The sequence below is a fragment of the Petaurus breviceps genome, unplaced genomic scaffold, assembly GCF_028583685.1.
Source record: "Petaurus breviceps papuanus isolate PSGF00001 unplaced genomic scaffold, PetGlider_PUasm1.0 90849, whole genome shotgun sequence".
Lineage (NCBI taxonomy): Eukaryota > Metazoa > Chordata > Mammalia > Diprotodontia > Petauridae > Petaurus > Petaurus breviceps.
The window spans coordinates 18,526,707-18,551,501 of NW_027187361.1; the positions used below are offsets into that span (position 1 = coordinate 18,526,707).

Sequence of the window (24,795 nt, forward strand, 5' to 3'; positions counted from 1 at the left end):
AATTTTATTAATCTCTCCTTTGATTTTTAAGGATTTATATTTTGGGGTTTAATTGGGGATTTTTAATTTATTATTTTCCTATTTTTTAGTTGCATCCCCAATTCATTAACCTGCTCTTTCTCTATTTATTGATGTAAACATTTAGAGACATCAGTTTCCACTATTTTGGCTGAATCCCATAAATTTTGGTATTCTGTGTTTTTATTGTCATTTTCTTTAATGCAATTATTTATTGCTTCTATGATTTGTTCTTTGACACACTCATTCTTTAGGGTTAGTTTATTTAGTTTCCAATTAATTGTTAATCTGTGTTTCCATGGCCCTTTATTTAATATAATTGTTATTGTATTTTGATTTGAAAAAAGATTATTTTAATATTTCTGCTTTTCTGCATCTGCTTGTGAGGTTTTTATGTCCTAATACAGGAGTCAATAATGTTTGTGAAGGTACAATGTAGAGCTAAGAAAAAAAGTCATATTCCTTTCTATTCCCATTCAATTTTTTCCAGAAGTCTATCATATTTAACTTTTCTAAGATTCTATTTATCTCCTTCTTTCTTGTTTATTTTGTGATTAGACTTATCTAGTTCTGAGAGGGGAAAATTGAGGTTCTCCACTATGACAGTTTTACTATTTCCTCCTGTATCTCACATAACTTTTCCTTTAAGAATTTGAATTCTACACCATTTGAAGCATAGATGTTCCATATTGATATTACTTCATTGGATATTATCTCTTTTAATAAGGTCTGTTTTTGCTTTTGCTTTATCTGAAATCATGATTGCTATCCCCCCCTCTTTTCCCCCCTCTCCCCACCCTCCTCACTCTGTCTCTCCCACCTCAGTTGAAGCATGATAGATGCTGCTCCAGTCCCTTATTTTAACTCTATATGTGTCTCTCTGTTTCTGGATTCCAGTTTTTAATCCAGGGGTGGAGAACCTATAACCTTGGAGCCACATGTGGCCCTCTAGGTTTTTAAGTATGGCTCTTTGACTGAATCCAAGCTTTACAGAACAAATTCCCTTAATAAAAAGATCCATTCTATAAAACTTGAACTGAGTCAAAAGACCACACCCAAGGACCTAGAAGACAATACGTAGCCTTGAGACTGCTAGTTCTCCACTCCTATAATCCATTCTGCTATCTACCTCCGTTTGAGGGGTAAGTTCAACTTATTCACATTCATGGTTATAATTACTATGTATTTTCTTCCATCCTCTTTTCTCCTGTTTGTTCTCTCACTTTCTTTTTATTCTTTTTATGTTTTGTTTGATCTCCATTTTTCCATTTTTACTTTGCTTTTACATCCTTAGAAGTCTATTCTGAGTATTTTACATTTATATTTATTTTTTAAAGCAATTTGGGTTAAGTAACTTGCTCAAGGTTACACGGCCAGTTATTTCTGGGTGTGGTGCTAAGTATCTGAGTCTGGATTCGATCCCCATGTCATCCCGACACTGGAGCCGGTGCTCTTACTCACTGAGCCACCTGGTCACCCCTAAGCAATTGGGGTTAAGTAACTTGCTCAAGGTTACACAGCCATGTGTTTCTGGGTGGGTGCTAAGTGTCTAAGCCCAGATTCGATCCCCAGGTCATCCCGACACTGGGGCCAGTGCTCTTACTCACTGTGCTACCTGGCCGCCCCTACATTTATATTTATTTATATAAATTTATACAAAAATATCAATCTACTTCTGACCACTGCCTCCCTCAATCAACCCTCCCTTCTATCAGTTTCCCCTTCTCTTATACTCTTCTCCTACTTCCTTGTAGAATAGATTTCTATAGCCAGCTGGCTGTGTCTTACTCCCTCTTTGAGCCAATTTCAATGAGAGTAAGGATCAAACATTGTCTACCCCACCCCATCCCTTCCACTGTAAAAGCTCTTCCTTTTGGACCTGTTTTATATGAGGTGGTTTTTCTCTCTTTCCCTTTCTTCCTGTGTGTCCCTTTTTCTTACCCCTTAATTTTATTATTATTTTTTTTAATCATCCCATCATAGTCAATTCATACTCAGGCCCTCTGTCTATCTCTACTTCTTCTTATTGCCTTAATAATGACAGAGTTCTTAGGAACTACAATGATCATCTTCCCACATAATAATGTAATTGATTCTTATTGAATCCCTTATGATTTCTCCTTCAAGTTTACCTTTTTATGCTTTTCTTAAGTCTTGCATTTGAAAGCCAAATTTTTTTTATTCAGCTCTAGTCTGTTCATCATGAATGCTTGAAAATCTTCTGGTTCATGAAATAGCTATTTCTCCCTAAAGTTTATACTTAGTTTTTCTTTTACCTCTTTTACCAAGCTGCTTACTCTCTTTTCATAACTTTTTTGCATATTTCTCATTCTCCCCCCCCCAAAAAAAAACAACTTTTTTTCCTGCTACCTTTCTTATTTTATTTTTCAAATATTTTTTAGCTCTTCTATGAATTCTTGTTGGGCTTGTGTTCAGTTCACATTTTTTTCTTTGAGACTTTGTTTGTAGCTGTTTTGACATCATTATCTTCTTTTGAGTTTGTGTCTTGATCTTACCTGTCACCATAGTAACTCTTTATGGTCAGGCTGTTTTCTCATTTTTCCAACCTATTTCTTGACTTTTAACTTTATGTTAAATTTAGGCTCTGCTCTCAGGATGGAAGTGGCACTGTCCTAAGCTCCAGGTTTTTCACATTGTTGTTTTCAGAGCTTGTTCTGGGATGTGCAGTTTTCATTGCTTCCAAGGTGGTATGATCTGAGAGGTGGGGTCACTGCCCTCCTGGCCTGTGCATTGGTCTTTACCCAGGAAGGGGTCTTGTTTCTCTGTAGCCACAAGTATTAGCAATCTTCTTGGCCCTGGAACTGTAACCAGATCCCCTGATATCTTCTGAGTGACCTCAAACACTCTTCTCCACTGTAAAATTGTGATCAGGACTCCTGTTCTCCTGTGGTAGCAAGTGCTAATGTTTCTCTGTGCCCTGGGATCGTGTCTAGGAACTATGTATGGGCAATACAAAAGGGTCCTGAACCCAATGCTAGCAAAGGGTTTCCTGTAATCTCTTTGTAGTCACTTAGTGTTAGTGGGCTGAATGCTCCCAAAGCTATTGCTGCTGCTGTAGCCACCTCTAAGGCCTGCACTCCAAGCCAACCACTACCCAGGTGAGGCAAATCTTTTTTTTGCCAACCTTCTAAATTGTCTTGGTCAGGATAATTGGTCCCACCAAGCTTTTGTTAATTCTGCTGTTCCAGAATTCAGTTTGAGGTATTAGTTTAAAGTTGATCTGTGGGGGCATTTGGAAGAGTTCAGGTGAGTTCCTCAGGTGAGTTAAGGTGTAGAGGAAGACTATAAACCTACTATTGAACTCTTTGAAAAGAGAGAAGATGATGTATGGGGTGGGAGATCACCACCAGGATCTGGGTGAGGGAATATGCATACATACATACAGATATATGTATATAATTACACACACATATACATTTGCATATGTTAATTTTTGTAACACACATTCACAGTTTCTACATATAAAAATGTAGTGAATCTCAGAGGAGAGTTTGCTGAATGAAGGGGATAACAGAAGAGCCTAGAGGTGCTGGGGAGGAGTAAATAGAATACCATCTTCTCAATGTAGCAAGGGACATGAAAGAAGAAATATCAAGCCCTGAAGAGGGTGGCCAGGTGTGTTGTGTCTTCTGGAAGGAGTAAGGCTTCCATGATTTCAAGGAGCTGGAAAGTGCTGGAGGAGGAAGTTTAGTGTGAATGTTAGCTTTTTAATAATGGAAAGGAGTTTCTGAAGGATGCCATGGAAGGATAGAACAGAGGATAGGGAGATTGGAAAAGATAGGACTAGCATGAATAGGCAAGAATTGGTGTTTTGTGTCAGGAAAAGGGAGTTTTCACCAGGGTTGCCTTTAACTCCAAAGCACAGGAATATTGAATTGAAGAGAGAATTTGTTAGCCACTTGTCAGTAGATCAGTAGGTGTTTATGGTGTTCCTGGTGGCAATGGTGGTTGTATTGCAGGTCTTTGCTTCAGAATTCATTTGATTATTATCCCCTGACCTCAGTGTCTTCTACAGAACCTTGGGGAAGAAAGAGGCCCTGCGCTTCTGGCTCTGGACTGTGCAAGAGGATGGGCGCTAGAGGCCAGACAGCAAGAAGCCTGTAATCTTGCCTGTAGTTAGTTACAAAGGACAGAGATGGGTTTGAGTTACTCATCCTCCCATCAGCAGTGAGGAAGTACACAGAAAAATATAATACAATGTAAAATATGGTGCTTAAGAATGCCTCGCTGTTCTATTATGGGAAGAGATGAAGCACAGCTAGCATTGGTTCTGGGAAGGAAGGAGTCATGGAGGAGAGAAGCATTTATTAAGCATCAGCTATGTTCCTGCTGTGCTATGTATTTTAGAGATATCTTCTCATTCGAGCCAGGTGTTATAATGATCTCCACTTTACTGATGAGGAGACTGAGGCAGCCAGAAGTAAAGTGACTACTCTTTGGTTACACAATGAGTATGTATCTGAGGCTGGATTTGAACTCAGGTCCTCCTGACTCCAGGCCCAGCATTCTATCTACTGTGTTACATAGGCAACTCCAAAGTAATGAAGGCATGAAATATACTATTATGCTCTCTGATAAGAAGCAAACTTGGGTCATCTAGGTGGTGCAGTGAATAGAGCACCAGCCCTGGAGTCAGGAGGACCTGAGTTCAAATATGGCCTCAGACACTTAACACAAAAAAATCTAGCCATGTGACCTTGGGCAAGTCACTCAACCCCAACTGCCCTACCTTGCCCACTCCAAAAAAAAACAACACAGCTAACTAGCAAACTCTCTCTTCCACTTGAGACTCCTATGCTGTCATAGGATCATTGAGTTAGAGCTGGGCACTGTCTACTTCAACCACCTCATTTTGCCAATGAGAAACCTAAGGGTTCTGGGAAATGAAATTATTTGCCCAGGTTCACACAGCTAGTAAGTACCAAAGAGTGAGATTTGAACCCAGACCTTCCTGACTCCAAATCTAGTACCCTTTCCACTCTGTCATGCTGAATTGAAGTCTACCTAGTTGAAAATTCTGTTTTCGCTTGGGAACAAAGACCCAGGGAATCAACCCTCACCGTCACTTCTGTCTCTGTTTTCCCATGTTTGAAGGCACTGATGCTAGAGACAGCATAGCTTTGACACAATAATCCTATTTATATAAGGCCTAGAGACCAGTACTTCCTGTTTGATGGGCTGTTCACGATCGCCTCCATGTTGTTTTTGCCTTCCCTGGGCTTTAACATTTGTAACAACTACAACAACAACAAGAACCCTCTTAGTACGGTCTTTGGCACATAGTAGGTGCTGCAAAGACGCTTATTATCCTCCCCTTGAATGGCTAAAAACAAAGGCGTCAGCGCTTTTAGCTGCCAGGCCAAGTGAGAACTCACTTCCTGACCCTTTCTCCTGATCATCAGGTCCTTGATTTTGCTTCCCATGAGAAGTTGCTCTAGGTAATTCCTGTCCTCTTTCGTTCTTCTTGGCAATACTCCATTCCTGCTCATTTCAGATCTGGAGAACTAGTTTATATTTCTGCCAATTTTTTCTTTTCCTTTGTTCTTTTCCTGTCCTAACTTCTAACCTTTTTCTTGTCTTGCTAGAGTATGTAAGCCTCCCACCTCGATGGGATATGGTGTGAATTAATTAGGGACCGTTTGCTGAATGTTTCTGGATTTAAGTGCTAAATGTTGTTATTTTGAGTAGCAATGAGATTTCTTCTTGCCTGTTTCCATGCTGGCAACAAATGCAGCATTTCACGGAGTTAGAGAAAATAACTGTTAAAAAGCAGACTTTGGCAAGATACTGCTTTGATCAATGAAATAATTTGGAAGCATATGTTAATTTCCCATCATCCCACAAGCTATCCATTGCTAGCAGCACTGCAGCTAAAGAAGGGGTCACAGCTGTCTGAAAGGGGACACCAACCAGGAATCTATGCTGCAATTTCCCTTGTCAATTGGTTTTCTGTGTAGGAGATTGGTACAGATGGGAAATTAGATCATACAATCTTAGTTGGTTTAGTTCTGCATGAAATGTGGGAGATCTGGGATAAAAATCAATTCAAAACAATTGTGGTGGTTGATGACCAGAGTAGAAGAAGTTGAAGGGTGAAGATTTTAAAATAAGGATGGAAATTAAATATGAAATTCTAGGCAATAAAAACCTACAGATGGAAAATAATGAGATAGGAGTCACCAATGACATTCCTTCAGGTGAGATGGAGAGCCACCAGATCTTATCATCTGCCCTGCTACTGCAGCCTAAGGCCCTGCAGGCCTTACCTTGCCTCTATCCTCTGCAGATCCCTGTACTGTTGTAATATAATGCCAAGGAAAAGCAACTTCCCAAGGTTCAGAATACCAGCATAGCTGCTCTCCATTTTATTCAGTGACCAACCAAGAACAGAGAAGATCAAAACATGACATCATTCCAAATACAGCATTTACTAAATGTGATTAAATAATCTCCAAGGACTACCCCACCCCAGGACCTTCCAATCATTCAATCAATTACAAAGTCCCTGGTCTAAATACTACTCCACCCCTAGGCTGTACCTTCATTTGGTCCACCACAAAGCCCCTCTTCTCAAATGGAGATTAGTTTCCAATCTAAGTAAAGTACATTCATTTGTTCAACCATAGAACACAAAAAGGTCAAAAGTTCCCCACCCCTGGATCACAATTCAATCTACCCCCAGAGTTACATCAAGTTTAAGCACAGCACTTAATACCCAAATGGAGGTCTTTTCTTCATCTTGACACAAGGCAAGTTCTCAGCAATCTTAGTTCCTGGGGAGACAAGGCTTAGCAAGGCCACAAGATACATTGCCAGTCCCTTCATTAATTCATCCTCTGTCTGTAGAACAGTCCTAGAACCCCTGAAAACATTAGCAAAACCCTCTCCCAGGATTTCTGTAAACATACAACAAGAAAATCCTTCTTCAGGGCTTCTGAACCAACAGAAAGGTTCCCAGACCCCTGCAACAACAGCACTGTCCTTCACCAGTGGACAGTATTCACTCTCTGTCTGCAGGACAGTCTCAGGAGCTCTTAGCCAACAGCCAGGTTCCAGGACTTCTTCAACAAAAGGACTGTCTTTCATCAGTGGACAAATCTGGCAAAACAACATCAAAACAGACAGACAAAGTACCAGCAAAACAGCCATGTCTCCTCAGTCCTTGGCTGTTGCGGGCGTTTGCCCTCACAACAGATCTAGACGACTAGCCCCACGGCCCTCTCACTTACCCATCCCGGGTCTTCGGTCGTCACCGGCCCCTCACGGGGAAAAACACCAGACAGAAGGCGGAGGAGTGAAGCGGGGTGGTTTATTCTTCAACAGTTACATGGCGGAGAGAGAGAGAGAGCGCCCTCTCACACAAGAAAATATATAGCGAATCCGAGCCAATCACATCGCAGTTTTACATTTATGGCCTTATATGGTGATCACCCCCATGGCCTTATATGGAGATCACCCCATATTCATTCAAAGCAACCATGGCACCACCCAAAACCCCTCCCCCATCACTTGGCAGCTCAGGGGACAGGTCTCAAAAGTCCAAGGCAATTCAAAGTGGCCCCCAGCAATTCTCTCAGTCTCTCTCTGCCTCCACGAGGGTGCTGCTTCCAAAAAGTTCTTCTGCCTCTCTCTTGTCTCTCCAAAATCTATGTCACCAGCTCCTCCCAGTTCAGGACTCTCTTTTCACATCAACAAGTCCATCCCACAGGTGGGATTAACAAGCTCTGGGTTTTAACACAATCAATTTGAAAACCAAGCCAATACAGGCGAATCTTTATGTTCCATTACTATCACAACTGTCATCTGATCACTGACGTTACCTTAAAATCTCGTGCTTCGCCATAGACCTAGTGCTTGGGTTTACTGGGCCTTTCCACTCCCCTTGACTGTGAACTTTATTTTACACATTATCCAGACTAATTAGAGCATGAGTTCTTTGAGAGCAGCGACTGTCTTGCTTGTTCTATTTGTATCCCTAGTGCTTAGCACAAAGTAAGAGCTTTTTGTGGTGGCAAAGAATTGGAAATCAAGGGGATGCCCATCGACTGGGGAATGGCTGAACAAGCTGTGGTATATGCATGTAATGGAATACTATCGTGCTATAAGAAATGAGGAGCAGGCGCATTTCAGAAAAACCTGCAAATATTTACATGAACTGATGCTGAGTGAAGTGAGCAGAACCAGAACATTGTACACAGTTAAAACAACATTGTGCAGTTATCAGATATGACTTGGCTCTTCTCAGCCATACAGTGATCTAAGACAATTCCAAAAGACTCATGGTGGAAAATGCCATCCACATCCAGAGAAAGAACTACAGAGTCTGAATGTAGATCAAAACATACTAGCCTCTCTTTTTTGTTTTTTCTTTCTTCTGGTTTTTCCCTTTTGTTTTAATTCTTCTTTCACAACATGACTAATGGGGAAATGTACTTGATATGATTATATGTTTATATTCTATATCAGATTGCTTACTGTTTTGGGGAGGGGAGAGGAGAGGGTGGGAGGGAGAATAAGAATTGAATTCAAAATTTTATAAAAGTATTGAAAACTATTTTTACTTGTAATTGGAAAAAATAAAATAGTATTAAGTGGAAAAAAGCAAAGTAAGAGCTTTTTAATTTAATGCTTTTTAGTTAATTAATTTATTATAGTAAAAGCAAAATCACCTTTTGATACCTCTCCTCCAACAGAGGAAGAAGGATCTTGTATTCTACAGTCTGTCCCCGATCTCAGTTAAGTTTCACTCTAAGATCTTACCTTAGGGCAAAGTTTGGCATGTTTGCCTTGGTTGCCAAAATTTCTAGGTATGGATTTTCCAGGCTCCACATTTTCATATATGGTAGCTAGGGACACTGTATAGAGTGCTGGAGTTGGAGTCAGAAAGACCCTATATGAATCCTATCTCAGACAAATGACCCTGTGAAAGTCACTTAACTTGTCTTAGCCTCCCTTTCTTCATCTAAAAATATGAGGGAATTGGACTGGATGGCCTCTAAGGAGGTATTGTGATAGACAGATAGATAGATGGATGGATAGATAGATAGATGAATAGATAGATAGATAGTTATATAAAATTCACACTGTTCTTTCTTTTACTCACAGATTGTGGTTTTCTTACTTTGGCTTAGTAAATTGTTAAATCCCATCTAGTCTTGGTACCTTAGACATTACCTCGTTTAGAAGTTTGATTAGTGACAAATTCTGTAACTACAGACTTACAGACCCCAGGCTACATATGATCTTTATGTTTGCAGTGTTGAAAATGCTGTTGATTACACACTGGGTCATTTATCTATACTCAATTCAGAGAGTAACCACTTTAAAATGAGAATTACAGAATTTTAGAGCTCTAAGTTTCATTCTTCTTCTTTTTTTTTCATTTTACATAGTAAGGTAAGGCCTTAGAGATTACGTGACTTACTCAAAGTCCTATAATTGGTGAAATCTCTGGATTGTCAAGCCATTTCTTTTTCTAATACATGTTCAATTCAAAGTCTGGGTCAGGGAGACATGGCCATGAAAATGAAGGGGAAAGGATGACATAAGCATGCCATTCATGAATATATAGGCCTCTGTAACACTCTTATGACACCACTGTCTAGTATTGGGAATATTTGTGTCTTATCCTCTCAAGTAGATTGTAAATTCCTAGAAGACAGGAACTGTATTATCCATCCAGATGTCCCAAGTAGAACCCAATATGCTGCCTTGCAATCAGCCAATCAATCAACAAGCATTTATCAAGTGTTTTCTATAGCTCAGGTACTGAGCAGTTTAAATACTCAAAAATCTTCAAAGGAAGATTAAAAGATTGTCAGATGTGCTCAGTGACAGTACTTCTTGGTAGAAACATCTAGGAGACTATTGAGGATATGAAACTAAGGTAGAGGGAGGAAGTGAGAACTAGCAAGACAGGGGTTTGGGAGTAATATGCATAGATGTGACAGCTGAAGCGGGATAAATTCAATCAGTCTCCAAGGGAAATGATACGTGGAGAGAACAGGGGGCCAATGAATGAAATCTAGGGAGTGCTCACATCCCAAAGTCAGGAGCAAAAAGCTCTAGTTACATATATGTTTAGGTATGATTACAAAGTAATGAGGTGGCTACCACAAGTCACAAATAATTACTTTACAATCCTGTTAGTTGTATGTCTGCATCTGTTAGATTCACTCCCCCCCAAAGAATAGTAGTGACAGCTTTAATTTTCCCCAAGATGTTTTCTTAATCCCTCAGAATTTTATTTCAGCTCTGAATATGAAGAGTGGTAAGAATCTCTAAAGCATGCTGATGAAAAATTCAGTGATTGGCCTAACTACCTAAGAGCTTAAAGTCATTTTTTCCTGTACTTTTTGAACTTGCAAGCCACTTTCAGTCATCATACTTCAACAAGTGGTTTCCTTATTTGATGATTATTATGATATTCCCCGCAGTGGCATCTCTCCTTTCACTGGCACCGCTGTTCCATTATTAGCAGCCTACTGAGTTTTGGCACAGAATGATATTGGCTGTTTCTTGCTGTAAGCCAAAGAAATGTCAATTTCATCACCCTCTTGTCTAGTGGTTTATGTGCAGAAATGGTAGTTGGGTTTATTGGAACTCTGGAAATAAATCTCAGGCTGATTTGCTTTATATTTCCCTGAGGATATGAGTGTCCAATTATTCAAAATTACTTCCTCTCTTTTTTCAGAGTCCCAGGAAAATGCTCAAGTAAACTGTTAATTCTTCATCAACTCTGCAAAATGGTTGCTGTCAAAACATTAAACCCTGGGCAATCCTGTCAGTCTTTGCACTCTCTATTTTGGCAGTTGTCTTATGTCATTTTTATCATCCTGACTTGCGATCTTATTTTCTTTTACCTTATTAAAAATCAATCTAGTTCAGTATTCTTAGACTTTACTAAATTTTATTTAGTCTCATAGGATTTAGAGTTGGAAAAGGAATGGTGCAAAAAGAGCTGTCTAAGGTCCCAGAGGCTGGAAGTAGCATAGCCAGGATTTGATCTTTACTATTTGTTTATCTCTTAATCCCATTTGCCTCAGTTTCCTCATCTGTAAAATGAGCTGGAGGAGGAAAGGACAAATCTTTCCAGTATCTTTGCCAAGAAAATTCCAAATGAGGTTATGAAGAGTTGAATGTGGCTGAAAATAACTGAACAACAAAAATTGAAGTCTGTTGTCAGTATTTCCCTGGCAGGGTGCTAATTGGCATTAACCTAAAGTTCAAGTCCTGTAAAGTTAATAAGATCTTCCCTGCCCATTAATAGGCCTCAGGTGGAGCCCATTAATGGAAGCTTGCTTAGGGGAGGCTTGCTTGTTGTAATAGTAATGGAATTTAAAGATCCCCCTATATTGGCTTGGTTTTTGGAATGAGTGTTAAAACCCAGAGCTTGTGAATCCCACTTGTGGTATGGACTAGATGTGGAGGGATGAACTGGGAGGAGCTAGTGCCATGGATTTAGAGGAGAGGACTGAGCAAAGAGAGGCAGAAGAACTTTTGGAAGCAGCATCATGGAGGCAGAGAGAGAGAGAGCATTGCTGAGGACCAGCTTGAGCTGCCCAGGATTTTTGAGAGCTGCCACGGACTGAGGAGATATGGTTGTGATACCAGTATTTTGTCTGTCTGTTTTGATGTTGTTTTGCCAGATTCATCCACTGGTGAACAATTGTGCTATTGTTACACAGGTCCTGGAACCTTGCTATTGGTTCAGAAGCCCTGAAGAAGGATTTTCTTGTTATATGTTTACAGAAATCCTGGAGGAGGGTGTTGCTGATATTTTCAGGGGTCCTAGGACTGTTCTGCAGGCAGAGAGTGAATTGATGAGGACACTGGCAATGTATATTTTGGCTTTGTTAAGCTTTGTCTCCCCAGGAACAGAGATTGCTGAGAATTTGCCTTGGGTCAAGATGAAGAAAAGAACTCTCCTTGGGTACTGAATGCTGTGATGGTATCTTAACCTTGCTGTAGCTCAGGGGTAGATGCCTTTGTGCTCTCCACTGCCCTTTTGAGAAAGTTCTTGGCATTAACTGATGATAATTGTAATTCAGTTGTGATCCAGGGGTGGGAAACTTGACCTTTTGTGCTCTGTGATTGACCAAATGAATATACTTTGTTTATGATTGGAAGCTAATCTTAATCTCCATTTGAGAAGAGAGACTTTGTGATTGACTAAATGAATGTACTGCCCAGGGGGTGGAGTAGTACTTGGAAATTATTGAATCACTCTTGGTGAATGCTGTATTTTGATTTTCTCTGTTCTGTGAATGTTTTGCCTTAATTTGTCACTGAATAAAATGGAGAGTTACTATACTGGTATTCTGAACCTTGGAAGTTGCCTTTGCTTGGCATTACACTTGTACAAAGGCTTTCACACCTTTTGCTAATTTCTAGTTGTACACTGAGTCACAGAGCCTTATGGTATTTTTCTTTGGGGGCTCACTTATGAGAAAGATCTTGTGATTCCCTGGTTGAGATTCTGAGTGGCCGTATGTTCAGAGTGCCCCGACTGCTCAGATGTAAAGGCTCTCTTGATCCAGGAATGTACATAAAGTGTATAGTTGATACAGAAAGTCAGAGCCTTGTCTGTTGATCTTTACTTATCTGCTTGTATTTTCCTTGTTTGTATTTTCTCTGAAGTTCAGGTGCTGATTTTCCCCTTAACTAGTGAATGTAATTAAAAATAGATTGTTGACCCCTTAAACAGCTATCTTTCCTAGTAAAGCAGATCTAAGAACTTGTGCTAACAGCCATCCTGGGTCTACCAGTGTGGTTGCCCCTACAAGTCCCCAAAGATTATGTTTCTTGTAAGTCTTATGGACAAACAGCAACAGCAAACTTCTATCAAATTGACTTCAATCTCAAGAGCTATATTAGAGAGCACTGGACCAGGAGTCCAGTAGAAGGGTAGCTCCCTGGAATTAGAGGCTGCTTCATTTTTGTCTTTGTAATCCTTGGTGCTTTGCATGGCACCCTGTATATAAGAAGTATTAAATGTGGGAACAGAAGGCCACAGTGCTGCCCCTGCAACATCCCCACATATAGCAATGAGCCAGATTTAATTGCAATTGGGAAATATTGAACAAAATAAGTAAAAATACAGTAGTACATAGATAATGTTGAACTGTGGTTTTCTAAGTCACTGTGTAACCATGGGGATCCGTGTATATGATTTAGTAGCCCATGTTTCTATTGGAATTTACTATATGTGGTAGATGCCTGGCAACTGTTGATTGAACTGAATTGAAATAAATCTGTTTCTAGTTTCTAGCTCTAGGTTATTCCAGAGCTGCTACTGAATGTGTGATCCTGGGCAAACCATGTAACCTCTCTGTGTTTCAGTTTTTTCAATTGTAAACTTGGGGATAATAATGCCTATCCTGCCTCTTGGGATTGTTGTGAGTGTCAAATGAGATAATTTATGTGCAAGTGCTTTGAAAACTGTAAGGCACAATAGCAATTGGGACTGGACTTCTGATTTCATTGTTTGCTATAAGGACTTTTCCAGGTGAAAAAATCCCCTCAATCAATCCGGGTCAACCTTTTAAATGTATTTATAGCTTTGGAGAGCTGACTATATTGCAGAAAATCTAAGCGATTTGTCCAGGGTTTCATAGCCAGCATGTGTCAGAGGCCAGACTTGAACTTATATCTTCTTGACTTCCTGTTCTATCTGCTATTCCATGGCAACTCTCAGTCTGTATTGTGCTACAAATACCAACGTAATCATATTACTTTATGTTTTTATAATGCATAGTCTTATCAATCTTAAGAGAGAGGTCATGTCCCTTTTTCCTTTGTTAACTTTGGTTTGGATGAAGATGTTCAGTATTATTATGTGAGCTTTAGAGAAACTATTATAAATATCTTTTGGGTTTCAGATTTTTCCCAGTTCAATTTTGACAGTAGAATTTCCAGGAATATCTTTTGAATTAATACTTGGTTTTTAAAAATGTGAACCTGGCAAGGAGACAAAAGGATTGTTGTTATGTTGTTCATGATGTGAATATGAAGCAATATGACTTAAAATCCCCTTTACCAAGATTCACACATCCAAATCAATTCCTTCCTTCAAAGGATTTAGGAGACTGGACATCTCTCCCAGCAATGCTTCCATTGGTCAAAACATGTCTGGAACTCCCCTTTGTGAACTGCCTTTAGAGCCCGTTTTCAGCCACAGAAGAAACTTAGTCATCACTTTATTTTTATTTTTTAAATTAAATTTTATGTTTATTTTTAGTTGACATCATTCATTTCCACAAGATTTTGAGTTACAAATTTTCTCCCTGTCTTTCCACTACCCACCACCCCAAAATAGTGATCCCACTGAATATCCCCTCCCCAATCTGTTCTCTCCTATATCCTCCTCCATCCCTCTGTAACTTTCCAGTAGGGCAAGATGGATCTCTATACCCTAGTGCCTGTATATCTTATTTCCCAGTTGCATGTAAATATGTATGTATATATATAAACATTTGATTTTAAAAAGTTGAATTCCTTATTCTTTCCTTCCTCCCTCATCACCCACCCTTACTGAGAAGACAGGTAATTCAATATAGGTTGTACACGTGTGGCTATGCAAAACATTTCCATAGTGGATATATTGTGAAAGACTGACTATATTTCCCTTGATCCTCTCCCCCCCCCCCCCCCCCACTTGTTCTATTCTTTACTTTGACCCTGTTCCTTATCGAAAATGTGTGCTTCTAACTTCCCTCCCCAACAACCTGCCCTCTCCTCCATCATGCCCCCTCTCATCTTCTTCCCTCCATTCTCCTGTAGGGTGAGATACCCAATTTAGTGTGTATGTCATTCCCTCCCTAAGCCAAATTCAATGAGAGTAAGGTGACCCATTCCCATTCTGTCTCTCCTGTCTCACACACATTTCTATTCCCTTCAACTATTCTCATACCGAGAAAAGTTTCATCAGTGACAATTATTGTTTTTCCATGTAGAAATATAAATAGTTCAACTTTGATAAGTTCCTTATGATTTCTTTGCCCTGTTTACCATCTCATGCTTCTCTTGCTTCTTGTATCTGAATGTCAAATTTTCTATTAAACTCTGTTTTTTTTTTCATCAAGAATACTTGAAAGTCCTCTATTTCATTGAATGACCACACCTTCCCCTGAAACATGATACTCAGTTTTGCTGGGTATGTGATCTGCAGTTTTAATTCCAGCTCTTTTGACCTCCAGAATATACTTATTCCAAGCCCTTCAATCCCTCAGTGTAGAAGCTGCCAGATCCTGTGTTATCCTGATTGTGTTTCCACAACATTCAAATTGTTTCTTCTTGGCTGTTTGTAATATTTTCTCCTTGATCTGGGAATTCCAGAACCTGGAAATTATTCGGTAATCTCCTAGAACTGAGGCCTGTGTGTGGAGAGAATTTTAAGTGGATCATCAATGTCATTTGTTCATAAATTAATATGTTCATGTGCAAATCACTTTACCACTCTGGGTCTTTGTTACTTTGTCCATTAAGAAAAGGATTGGATGAGCTAACTTTTAAAGTCTTTTATAGCTTTAGTATTCTACAATGCTATGATTTCAAGAGAGCATGTTGATTTCAGGGCTAGGAGGGATCTTTGTATATGTTATGAAACAAAGCATCTATCCTTTCAGAGTTGCAATAGTTGAAAGTATTTTGAAATGAAGGATTGGAACGTGATGTCCTTCTTTTAGTTCTATCAGTCATTTGACAATTTATTAAGTGTTTACTATATTTTAGGTATTATGTGAAGTTCTGGAAATATAAATGCAAGTAAGATAAAGGGGCTTACATTCCCTCACATCCCCTCAAGGGAGTTACATTTCAGTGGGGGTGGACAATTTATAAAAGGAAGCTGAAGGAGGGAGGGAAGTACATGGGGCTGAGATGGACGTCCAGAGTGTAGTCTAGTGAGAAATGAGACTTGGTTGATCTGGGCATTCTCCTTCAGTGGAGATTCTAGGAGAAGTCATCCAATGAAAGGAAGGGCTGCAGGAATTTCAATATCCAAAAATGGTAAAAGCAAGTTTGTCTTCAGGGAGAACTCTTTTTAGAAATTGCTTTCTCTCTTTATGAATCTCTTGGTTTCTATTCAGTAAATATTTAATAAGCATCTACTTTTAGTCTCAGGGTGCTAAACTTCTAAAGACACTTCAAGTCAAGTCAGTAAGCATTCATTAAGGACTTACTATATTCCAGATACTATATTTACAGTCTGGGGAACCTGTGACGTTGAGACCACATTTGGCCCTCTAGGTCGTCAAGCACATCCCTTTGACTAAATCAAAACTTTGCAAACTTATGTAAAGTTTGGATTCAGTCAAAGGGCCACACTTTAGGACCTACAGGGCCAAATGTGGTGTCAAGGTCACAGGTTCCCCAGTCCTGTACTCTGGGTTTAGCTCCCTGTGTCCTTCTTCTTCCCCTTGGTCATTCGAGTTTTAGAAACTTAGGATAGATGATAGAACTAGTCTTCAATGCATATTAAATCAAAGTTTCTTAACCTAGGATCCATGAATCTGTGGATAGATTTCAGAAAATTAGTGAACTTGATGGAGAAAAAACTTCTACCTTTATTTTTACTAACCTTTGGCTTCCTTTGCAGTCCTTTGTATTTTACTTTACACTTTTAAAACCATCATTCTGAGAAGGGGTTCATAGGCTGCACCAGAATGAATGCCAAAGAAGTCTGACATAAAAAAGATTAATAATGCTAGCATAAATGGAAGAAAAAGAAAGCCTTGTTCTTTATTAGTTCCTTTGATTTACTGACTGAACTCCCAAACTTTTTCTTTTAATTTTCACTGCAGTTATCTGTAATTTTCCTACAGTAGATATAGGATCAAATTCCCAAGCTTCTCTCCCCAGTAAACTTAGCTTTTGCCATTTTGCAGCCCCCTTTAGACTCTGTTTCCTAGTTTTCCCTCTAAATATGGTGACCTTAGCTTCACTTCAACCAGCATATATCAATTGCATATGTTGTGTGGAGAATCATCCTAGGTATTGGGCAGAAGAACAAAGGTCAAATGATAAAGGTGCCTGTCTTCATAGAAAGTGCACTTTTGCTGAGGGATGTAACACACAGAGAGATATTATAAAAAGGTTCTTTAAAATGATTATTTAGTTAGTTTTTACAAAAGGATACTTGACAAATGCACAAGTGAGGCATAAAACATAGTTCTATATGAAGTTCAAAGGAGAAAGTTCACTAGTGATTAGAGACATTAAGAAAGGCTTCATTGAGGTAGAAGCTTTATTGGCCCTTTAAGTTACAAGTAAGAATTCAACAGAATAAGAAGAGGAAGCAGGACATTTCAAGCACAGGGAAGAGCTTGAAGGCATAGAGGCAAAAAAGCACCGGGCAGATTTGATAGAGTAAATCTAATTTGACCAGAACATTGGCTATGTGGAATAACAAGGGAATCATAAGAGATAAGGGAGGCAAGAAATATTGGTACTGGTTTATTAAAGGGTCTTAAATACTTGAGAGAGAGGAGAGCAGGTCTTAAAAGACCATAGACATCTTCTGAAGATTTTGAGTACAATGGCTACTTGACCAGATCTCTACGTACAGTCCACTAGCTTGTAGTGAAGGTGTTAACAAGGGTAGTAGCTATGGGATCAGAGAGGTATTTCAGAGGCAGAATATTTTAGATAGATATTAAAAGCTGAGAGAAATCGTAGAGGAACAATCGACAGGATTTGATAATTGATTGGATGTGAGAAGTGAGAAGAAAAAGAAGAGGCAAACATGACCCCAAGGTTTCATACACAGCAGACTGGGTAGAATGATGAAATAATGAAGTCAGCATGAAGAGAACATTTCATGGAAAGAAAATAAGTTCAGGTTTGAATGTGTTGAATTTGTGGTGCAGGTGACATATTCAGGTAAAATGTCATCTAGGCAGTTGGATATGTGGATTTGCAACCTTCAATCAAAGTCAGGACCACAGATAGAGATTTAAGAGTCATCTGCTTAGACGGGATAGATAAAGCCCTGCAAATGTAATAACTCACCAAGGGAAATAGTGCATGTGGAGAAGAGGGTCAATAATATCTGGCATTTACATAGCCCTCTAAAATTTGTAATGCACTTTACTTATGGAGCACCTGGGTCCCCCTTCCCCCATAGAGAGCCCCAGGTTGAAGTTACTCCATATTTATACATCTATTTACTAGCCCCCACATTGATTTGTTCACTTTTTCTCTAAAGGATACAATCGGTTTCATGTCAAGGCATTTAATGAGTAATGTAGCAAAGGACAGGTCTTCCATAAATCTAAGGCACAGTATACTGCAAATAATAATAATAAACATTTGCATGTGGTTTTAAAGTTTGCAAGGCAATTTGCATATATTTTCTCATTGGATTTGATCCTCACAACCCTATGAGTTAGGTACTATTGTTATTCCATTTTATGGATGAGGAAATTGAGTAGAAGGAAAGTAAAATGACTTTCCCAAGGTCATACAGCTAGGTAAGATTTGAATTTAGGTCTTTTGAAACTCCAGATCTGGCAGTCTCTCCACAATGTCAGCTCCCTGCTTATGCACACATATATCCCCAGCTGGGAGTCTGGATATACATGAGAACAAAGAAGGAGGGTGTGAGCATGAGCAAGGTGGATTTTAGTGCGTGTTGAGTGGATTTTTGTTGCCCAGGATCCATGGCATAACCATCCTTGTTCCTAGGCATTTTGCCTTATCAGTCACAGATGTCTTCCTCCTTTGACTCTGGCCCAGTTCACTGTAACACATCCTTTGTTGAGTCACATAGGCGGGTGCTAGGTCACCGTGGCTTTCATACCTTTTGGCACTAAGCCTATCAGCTGAAACTGTATATATTCTGGGAAACTTGATATTTTGCCTTGGGGCTCGCTCATGGGTGATGCTTTGCCTGAGACCTTTTTGATTTCCTGGAGGGGACTCTGGTAGCCATTATTAAGCACCTCCCTTCCTCCTCCTCCCCCCCAACTGTGAATGTGAACCCAGATGTTTGTGTTTCCCCTGTAGGGTGATTATAACGAAAGGGGGAACCCCTGAGGGGAAACGTTAGGGTTGAATGTGCCTTGACTGACGCCCAGCAAGGCTTAAGGGAGGAACCTTGGGGTTGAATGCAGAAGCTGGAATACTGTGTTTGCCTTGACTGGCCTCCATCAGGACTTGGGGGGATTTTGTGTTTGCCTCAACTGGCTCCCATTGAGGCTGGAGGGGAACCCATAGGGAAATCTGTGTGTGCCTTGACCAACCCCAATTGAGGCTCGAGGGGATTTAGGGAAGTGCGCAAGCTGTGTTTGTCTTAATTGACTCCATGGAGACGTTGGGGTAGTTGCGCCCTCCCCCCTTTTGCTGGCACCTTTGAGAAGGGTGATTTGGGAATGCTATACAATTTTGTCCTCCCATTATCAACAATCCTCTTGTGAGAAGACCAGACTAGAATAAAGTAAGCTTAGTAACCCCTCTGAAGGTGTCTGCTTGTCTGATCAGATCAAGAGTGAACCTCTGTTGGCAGTCCTCCTGTGTGCTAGGGTACAAAAGGGAGACTATAGAAAACAAAGACACCCCTCATGTACCTCCAGGAAGTTTTGCTTCTGACCTTGAGATACCTTCATCTTTATGGGATCTACTAAGAATTAAGCCTCCAAAATATAGGCATATCCTGCCCTTTCACTGAACCTTAGTGAGGATAGAGGGCTAAGATGTTTCCGTCCTAAGTGTGTGTGGTTCTAATTAGCTCCTTAAGAAAAGAGGAAATCTATTTCTTCACTTTTATGTCTTTAAATGAAGGTTGGACATTTTTTGTATTTCCTGAGCTTTTTTGATGATAAATTTTTTATGTACCCAAAATAAACAATCGATAGAATGCTTCTATTTTCTGAGATATAACTACAGATTTTCAGCAACTATATCTTTGCGTGATTCTTGTTCTTAGTAAGACATTACTTATATGAGGTTTGGGAGGCCTACTGTGCCAATCTTTTCTTTCATCAACATATGGAACTTCTCAATAGAAAATATGTGTCTACTTTTATGAAAAGATATTGAATTGCACAAAAGTTTTTCTTTCAGTTACCAAAATATAAATCTGTACTTTAGTTTAAAAATAAAAAATCCAAACCTTTGGCTACCTTAGAGTCAAAGGGTTTTGCCTGTTTGTAAGGTTGTTCTCCTATGGGGGTGGTGGTGGAATTGTAGTTAAAGATCAGAATCAAAGATGGTTAGTGATGGGTTAAACCTTAGAGATCATCTAGTTCCATTAAATAACAATAATTTGAAAGTTTTAAAAACTAAATATAATTTTAATTAAAAATCAAATGTACAAATTCTGAATGTTTAATAAAAATCATAAATCCAAGTGTTCAACACAACATGTGTCTATGTGAGGTATTATGCTGGCAGCTATTATGGGAGAAACATTTCCTTTTTCAGTTTGTCAAGTGACTGCTGTTGAAATTAACCTACTACAGCACAGAAATTATGAAAGTAAAAATGTAGGTTTTTTTTTTTTTTATATTTAGTGCTCAGGGTATGGAAAAATAGCCCTGAACCCAGAATAGGATTCTAACAAGGCTTCTTACAGACCAAATTACATCAGAGAAATAGAGAATTTATTCATTTACATATTGCAATCTCATACATCCTCCTAGTTCATAAAAATTAAAATTGATTCATAATCCCAGGCATCCTTCAAAGTCATAAAAGTTGAATATACTTAGTTAAAAAGAGGCCTAATCTCATATATCCCCTTAAGGAACAAACCTAGTTAATCAGATTGCACTGGTAAATTAAGTCAGGTTATAAATCAATTTCATTTAGAGAGTCCAGATGGGCTGATTGAGAGGGAATAATTACATACCTACAGAGTTGGTGTCAGGAGAATTTTTTCTCAAATATGGTTTAAGTCAAATTACCTGGGGAAGCCTTGACTCCCCTTTTGACTTTTTTTTTAGATTTTTCTTTTTTGCTTTTTGGAGGGGGTAGGTAGGGCAATTGGGGTTAAGTGACTTGCCTAAGGTCACATGGCTAGTTTTGTGTTAAGTGGCTGAGGCCAGATTTGAACTCGGGTCCTCCTGACTCCAGGGCTGGTGTTCTATTCACTGCACACCTAGCCACTCCACCCTTTTGACTTCTTATCTGAGGACTGTTTGAAGTTTTAAATAAATTTTCATAACCCAAGGGACAAGCTTTAGCTCACTAGGAGAAATGTCTCTGACCCTTCCTCCAAATAATAAAAAGTAATAAAAGGAAATCGAAGATGGAAAATTATGACCACAGTGTGAATGCAAAGGTCAATATGATACAATTCTTGTTCTCAAGGAACTCACAATCTCATTAGGGCAAAGACAAGTAAAACTGACAAAACAGGACAACATAAATGCAAAGAACAGGTCCAGGAAAAGCATTGGCAGGAATCTGAGGAAGAACTCTTTCTCCCTTGGCAGACAGAGGGTTGGAAAGTAGACTGGGAGGAGTAATTGTATTATTTCATTGTAAGGCATTTGCATAGCGCATAAAAGGTCAGCTCAAGGGAAACTTCCACTTCAGTGAAACATTTTAAGCCCATAAGAAAATTGCACATAGAAAAATGTTATTTATAGTTTTTCCCTCGCATCCCATCAATGTCAGATGGAATGTACTAGAAAAAAAAGAGTACACTTACAGCTTGACTTGAGTAACCTTATGCTAATTTTAACATTTCATCAACATTAGCCTACCTTCAGTAGCCTTTCAATTAAAACCCCTTCTCCTTAAAATTATTTTGAGGTAAATGGTATGTAGGAAGGGAAGGAAGAAAGTGAGCTGACGAAATATCCATATTTGAGTAAAGTAGATTTCTTATAATCTGCCTGCTACCAAAAGTCATATTAGAAGGTTGTCACTGAGGAAACTCAGGGAGACACTTTGCCCCTGATAAGCCATCAAGGGTAAGATCCCATGGAGTGTCTCAAATAAGAAAGTTTAGACCTTGGTTAAAAGCAGGTCTTTATGAGTATGGTTCAGAGATACAAATTCAGATTACAAATAGAAACAAAAAAAACAAAGCTTCAAGACTGACATTTATTGAGTCTATCAAAGTGTAATTTCACCCTTAGCTATATATTTTCAATTGCATTACTTCATTAAGAAGGTTATTAAAAATAAATCCTTTTATTGTTTGCTCTAGGGAAAGCAGTAAAATGAGAAATGTGGACTTTCAGGAGGAGCTGATTTTTACTTTGTTTTCTCTATTTTGGGTTGCATTTGGTTTGTATGGTTGGTCGGTTTAGGTCAAGATGCTGTTTAAGTTTTGCAGACTGTGCTTTGCCAGGTGAACTGTCTTTAATGTGTGTCTCCATATAACTGTGCTTCCATCTCTGCTTAGAACTGAAACATGAAATCCATGTTTGGAAGTTGACAGCACAACGCATTAATCCCGCTAGTCGGGAAGAGACAGCAGTGAAATGCCTCCTCATGCAGAAGGTTTTAACTCTGGAGTTTTTGCTCAAGAAGAAACTCAAAACATTCCAAAGGTAAAGTAGACCAATTATGGCCACAGGACTTAGAACCTTTGTAATAATTTCTTTTCCTGATGTTAAGGCCAACTGAACCCCATTGGAATTCTGTCATTAGGTGGCCGTTGGGGTTTCTGTTGAGATGTGACCTTATTCTATGTACTGAATGTTGAGGCATTTCAAGGAGCAAAAGCAAAACCAAACCCTCTCTCGATGTCATTGTTTCATCCAAAGAATCCCAACACCAAGCCACAGAATCTGAGTAAGAAGGTTCAGAGAACACCTAAATTCTTCCAGATGATACTTTGCTTCTTTACTATGTACATGTGGCCTGATTCCCCCTCAATTATAGACCCTCAAAAGCTACCTCAGATTTAGGGCCTGCTTTGGGTTAGCGTGAACTTCAATTCATGGTTCACGAATTCTGTCTAGTTCTCTTTTATCAGGCCAATCAGAGAAGACATTTGTTTCAAGCAGAAGACATTTATGTGCACAGCCCAACAAAATAAATGACAAAAACCATTTCCCTTCATATATATAGCATATTTTGATATGTTCTGTCACAGATCCTCCTACCAGTGGCAAGAAAGAACACATGGGGGGATCTTATTTGGGAGAGGTCACATACATAGTAAATATACATGATCTAGGAAGGGGACACGTAGAAATGTGGACAGGGCACATATGTAGAAATCACATGTAGCTAGGTTAACACATTCCTAGGCCCAGAATTACTCATTTGCTGCTCTGGGGAGGTCATTGAGTTTTTGGTTACTGTGCTGCAGGCTCAGACAGTATTCTTGATGGGCTATTTTCTCTGGGCACTGTTCCCTACCCCTATGGCCTTGCAATCTCCCAGCATCTCTTAGACCTGGCTGCTTTCTTAAGTGCTCCCTTGCTCTCTGCTGCCATCTCTTGGTCTTCTGCTGAATTGCAGTTGTAATACAGAGAGGTCTTAGCTATTTCAGTCAGTTTTAGAAGGGATTTCAGCTGCTTTGGTGTGTAAGACAGGCAGCTGTAGCTAGCCAACCAGCAGCAGCCAGGGGCAGCCCCCAGGCTTACTGTAAGCCGGTCATTTGAACTCCCCTGTTTCTGCCTCAGGATGTTTTGCTCCCTGAACTTCTGTCTGTGCTTTGGTTGTGGTAAGAAAATTCCTTTGATCTGTCTTCATGCTGCAGGTCACTCCGAAGGTCTGTGCATGGAAATCACTGCAGAGATGTCACATAAGGAGACAGGGGGATGTGTGTGCATGTGTGCTTGTGTGTGTGTGGGTGTGTGTAGAAGGGGAGAGGAGAGGAGGGGAGGGGAGGAAAGGAAAGGAAAGGGGAAAGGACGAGAAGGGGAGGGAGTTTTGAATGAGATTAAATTGAGTTTGTGAATAAGTTTTCAAAAAGTACGAAGGGTAGGAGTGGCTAGGTGGCGCAGTGAAAACCAGCCCTGGAGTCAGGAGGACCTGAGTTCAAATGTGACCTCAGACACTTAACACACACACACACACACACACACACACTTACACGCGCACGCACACACACACACACACACACACACTAGCCATGTGACCTTGGACAAGTCACATAATCCCAAAATGCCCTACTTTCCCCCCTCCAAAAAAAAAAGCAAAAACACAAAAGTACAAAGGGTTGCAACCATTTGTATTTCTTTCACAACTCATACCTTTTTAAAACTTTCCTATTAGTGTCGAGGGCACCACCATCTTTCTACTCAACAGTGTTTGAGCCTCAGACCCCACAGTCATGCTTGGCTCTTTACCATCCCAGACCTTACATCTCTAATTAGTTGCCAAGATCTGAAGATGCAAGTCCCACAGCATCTCTCCCATTTGTCCCCTCCTCTCTGCTCACACAGACACTGATGAGTAATTGGAGTTCTTATCACTTCTTACCTGAGCTGCTACAATAGATTCCTGACTGGTATCCTTGCCTCCATTCATTTCCCTTTCAAATCTATCCTGTATCCAGCTGCCTCTAGGATCAAATAGAAATTCTTCTGTTGATTATTGAAAGGCCCTCACATTCTGACCCCGTTCTATCTTTCCTGCTTGTCTTAACATAGACTTGGGGAACTTTGGAATACCACAGTCCAGTTAGGGGAAAGGTGACAATTTTCCAACTATGAGCCAAGTTCAAAGGGGTTGAGGCATGACTCCTGGTCACAGCTCTGTTGTTGGGAGGAGGGAGGCCCTGTCTACAAGGTGTTTCCCAGTTTTTAGCCCTTACTCTTTAAATTCCCTAAGTAAAAAAAGGGGGGGGGG

The 24,795-nt window shown here is 39.7% G+C and overlaps 1 protein-coding gene across 1 annotated transcript in view; it reads left to right on the top strand.

The window, feature by feature from the left end:
* Window positions 1-24,795, top strand: part of OCA2 (OCA2 melanosomal transmembrane protein) — a 539,713-nt gene that overhangs the window by 160,676 nt on the left and 354,242 nt on the right. The window contains exon 16 of the mRNA XM_069073057.1: window positions 22,394-22,541. Within this exon, the coding sequence (XP_068929158.1) occupies window positions 22,394-22,541 (148 nt within the window). The remainder of the gene's footprint in view (window positions 1-22,393; window positions 22,542-24,795) is intronic.